The sequence below is a fragment of the Carassius gibelio genome, chromosome B21 (genome assembly GCF_023724105.1).
Source record: "Carassius gibelio isolate Cgi1373 ecotype wild population from Czech Republic chromosome B21, carGib1.2-hapl.c, whole genome shotgun sequence".
NCBI lineage: Eukaryota > Metazoa > Chordata > Actinopteri > Cypriniformes > Cyprinidae > Carassius > Carassius gibelio.
The window spans coordinates 8,089,722-8,092,816 of NC_068416.1; the positions used below are offsets into that span (position 1 = coordinate 8,089,722).

At 43.8% G+C, this 3,095-nt stretch overlaps 1 protein-coding gene across 1 annotated transcript; it reads left to right on the top strand.

Annotated features, from left to right (window-relative positions):
* Positions 1 to 777: 777 nt before the first annotated feature.
* LOC127986506 (POU domain, class 4, transcription factor 3) lies at positions 778 to 2,640 on the top strand. Its single transcript, XM_052588778.1, has 2 exons — positions 778 to 873; positions 1,154 to 2,640. The coding sequence occupies exons 1-2, from the start codon at positions 778 to 780 to the stop codon at positions 2,048 to 2,050; spliced, it is 993 nt and encodes a 330-aa protein (XP_052444738.1). The 3' UTR covers positions 2,051 to 2,640.
* Positions 2,641 to 3,095: the final 455 nt, after the last annotated feature.

A 3,095-nucleotide genomic window follows, 5' to 3' on the forward strand; every position in this document is an offset into this window, starting at 1 on the left:
AATTATTTGTCTGTTTTTCGATATGAAAATAAAATGCATTATTATCAAAAAAAAAATGCAATATCATTATATAATAAATGTAATTATCATTAAGGACATTAAAATGAAATTAAAATGACAATATTATTTAATTAAAAAAATAATAAAAAATATATTTCATTATTATTAACTGTTAAATGTCATAAATTATTTAACGGTAAAACTAAAGTGTTTGGGAACACATATTCACTATTAACTAAAAGTTTCCTCTCAATAAACTCCTACTTACTGCTCACTTGTAAGGTAGTTGTACATTTAATTAAGGAGGATAAAGAGATCTGGAATATGATCATACAGAATAAAGCATTAATAACTGCGTTCTATGTACAAATAAATAGCCAACATCCTATATGCGCTTCACTGCGTTGAAACATAAATATCCGTGAAATTACCGAAAAAAAAAATGTTACAAAGTAGGCTACTTTTTTTTTTTTTTAAGCAGTGTAATTAATAGAGAATAGTGTTACCAATTTAAAACAATCCCTTCTCTGATGAAGTGTAAAGTATTGAGATACTGTCAAACTTTTTTTGTGATGTGGTGCAGTAGGCTTGCGCCACAGACCACTTGTAAGTTAAATAGAGGAGCAGGCGGGAGGGCGGTGTGAGGGTGGAGGTGATGGTGGTGGGGGGAGAGCCCTGGAGGCGCTGCCAATGGAAACAGCACACAGAGGAGCGTCGAGCCAGAGCGCCGCGTCGCCTCCATGTCAGGTCCACTCACCTGCAAGGTGCGCAACGAAGATGATGGCCATGAACGGCAAGCAGCACTTCTCCATGCACCCTGCGCTGCACCCGGGCTCCGAGGGCATGCGGCGGGTGTGCCTGCCTGCCCCGCAGGTACGTCTCACGCTAAACTCCTCGTATTGTCTTCGTTCTGTCACTTTGAGGTGTTTTGAGTTGCCCCGGCATCCATCCATCCCTCCCTCCCCGGCCTCTCCTTTCTTTCCTCTGAGCTCACGCGCTCTCTCTCTCTTCTCCACATGCCTATCCAAGAAAAGCTGCTGCTTTCATATTAATTTTTATGACCTGTGCTTTGAGGAGGGTGCTTGGGAATGTTCTTTAATCCGGAGTTGACACAATTCCCTACTGACTTCCATATGCGCGCTCTTGCTTGCAGCTCCAGGGCAATATATTCAGCGGCTTTGATGAGAGTCTGCTGGCCCGCGCGGAAGCTCTGGCGGCGGCGGACATCGCGTCTCACGGCAAGAGTCACCCTTTCAAGACGGACATCACCTACCATACCATGAGCAGCGTGCCCTGCACCTCCTCTTCGTCCACAGTGCCCATATCCCACCCTCCATCCAACCTGCCCTCGCACCACCACCACCTCAGCCACCAGACCCTTGACGGGGATCTGCTCGACCACATTTCCTCCAGTTTATCGGTCAGCGGGATGGGTGCGCCGCCCGACCCGTCGGGGATGACCACTCAAGCCCACCAGCACCACCTGCAAATGGGTCACTTGCACCAAGCCATGGCCATGGGTCACCCGCACACCCTGTCGGTCCACAACGGGATGGCGTGCATCAACGACGTGGAATCCGATCCCAGAGAGCTGGAGGCGTTCGCGGAGAGGTTCAAGCAGCGGAGGATAAAGCTCGGAGTGACCCAGGCGGATGTGGGCTCTGCCCTGGCCAACCTGAAGATCCCCGGGGTCGGCTCGCTGAGCCAAAGCACCATCTGCAGGTTCGAGTCCCTAACCCTGTCCCACAACAACATGATCGCTCTCAAACCCGTCCTCCAAGCCTGGCTGGAGGAGGCCGAGGCGGCTTACCGGGAGAAGAACGGAAAACCGGAGCTTTTTAACGGGGCCGAGAGGAAACGAAAGCGCACGTCCATCGCGGCGCCCGAGAAGCGATCGCTCGAGGCGTATTTCGCCATCCAGCCGCGACCGTCGTCGGAGAAAATCGCGGCAATCGCAGAGAAGTTGGATCTAAAGAAGAACGTGGTTCGGGTTTGGTTCTGTAATCAGCGGCAAAAACAGAAACGGATGAAATATTCTGCAGTGCACTAGTGCTGGTAGAGCAAAGTAGACATTTTAGGAACACAACAGGGATCTAAATCTTTTCTTTTGAGAAGCCTATACCTCCAAATGATGGGACCAGTGTGAGAATTATTCCAGGGGTCCTGAACCCCTCATAAAGGCTTGACCTCTCATAAATAAGTCAAATGTTCTTATTTGCACATTTTTGCAGCATTTCAGTACTAATAACAAAAGTTACATTAAAAGTTCATTAGGACGTGGCTCGTGTGCTTAAGGCAACCATAACAACACGAGTTGCTCAAACACTTTTAACGAGCATTAATGTCGGAATTTACATAAATCAATAAAGCAAAAAGTGGTTGTGCGAGATCGACAAACATCAAACAATTAGCTATGTTCTAAAAATCATACCACAGAAGGCAGAATAAATCGCACACCGTTTAAACATTTAAACAAACTTGACAAAAAAGTAAAAAAAACTGATTCATTTTCATTACAGTGTTACTTTCTATTTGTAAGAGCAAGCAACACTTGTGAAGCACTTAATGTGTAATTATTTTAGCTGATTGTGGTTGCACAATATTATGGTTATAAAATAATTACAACAACATGCACTGTAACATGGACATAATGTAAATTATTATTTAAAGTACTCTTCGAAGCAATAGCTAATGCTAAAACCGTTGAAAAGCTTTAAAAAATGATAAAACTTTAATTGCATTTCCAGGAGATTAACAGCTACTAAAACGTTGTTTCAGTATTATCACACGTGAAAATATATTTTGAAGTGTGTACGTGTGTTTTTGGTATTTGAAAATGTATATTATACAATTTGCGGAGAAGGTCTACCTTCTGTTACTGTCACATGAAATGTCATTTGAGATATGTGTACTAATGTTTGTAATGTTTGAATGAATCTCTTGTCAGGTGTGAATGCAATCATGGTGGAAATCACATATTCTCACAAACTGGAATTCTTTCGTGAACGATCATCAGTTGAAGTGATAATAATATGCAAATCCTGGTGATGTAATGAAGAATGCTGCTATTTGATTTACATTAATGTAGCCACTGC

Coding starts and splice junctions, on each gene's coding strand:
- LOC127986506 (XM_052588778.1), top strand. CDS start 778: ATGATGGCCATGAACGGCAAGCAGCACTTCTCCATGCACCCTGCGCTG. Junction 874..1,153: donor TGTGCCTGCCTGCCCCGCAG/GTACGTCTCACG, acceptor TCTTGCTTGCAG/CTCCAGGGCAATATATTCAG.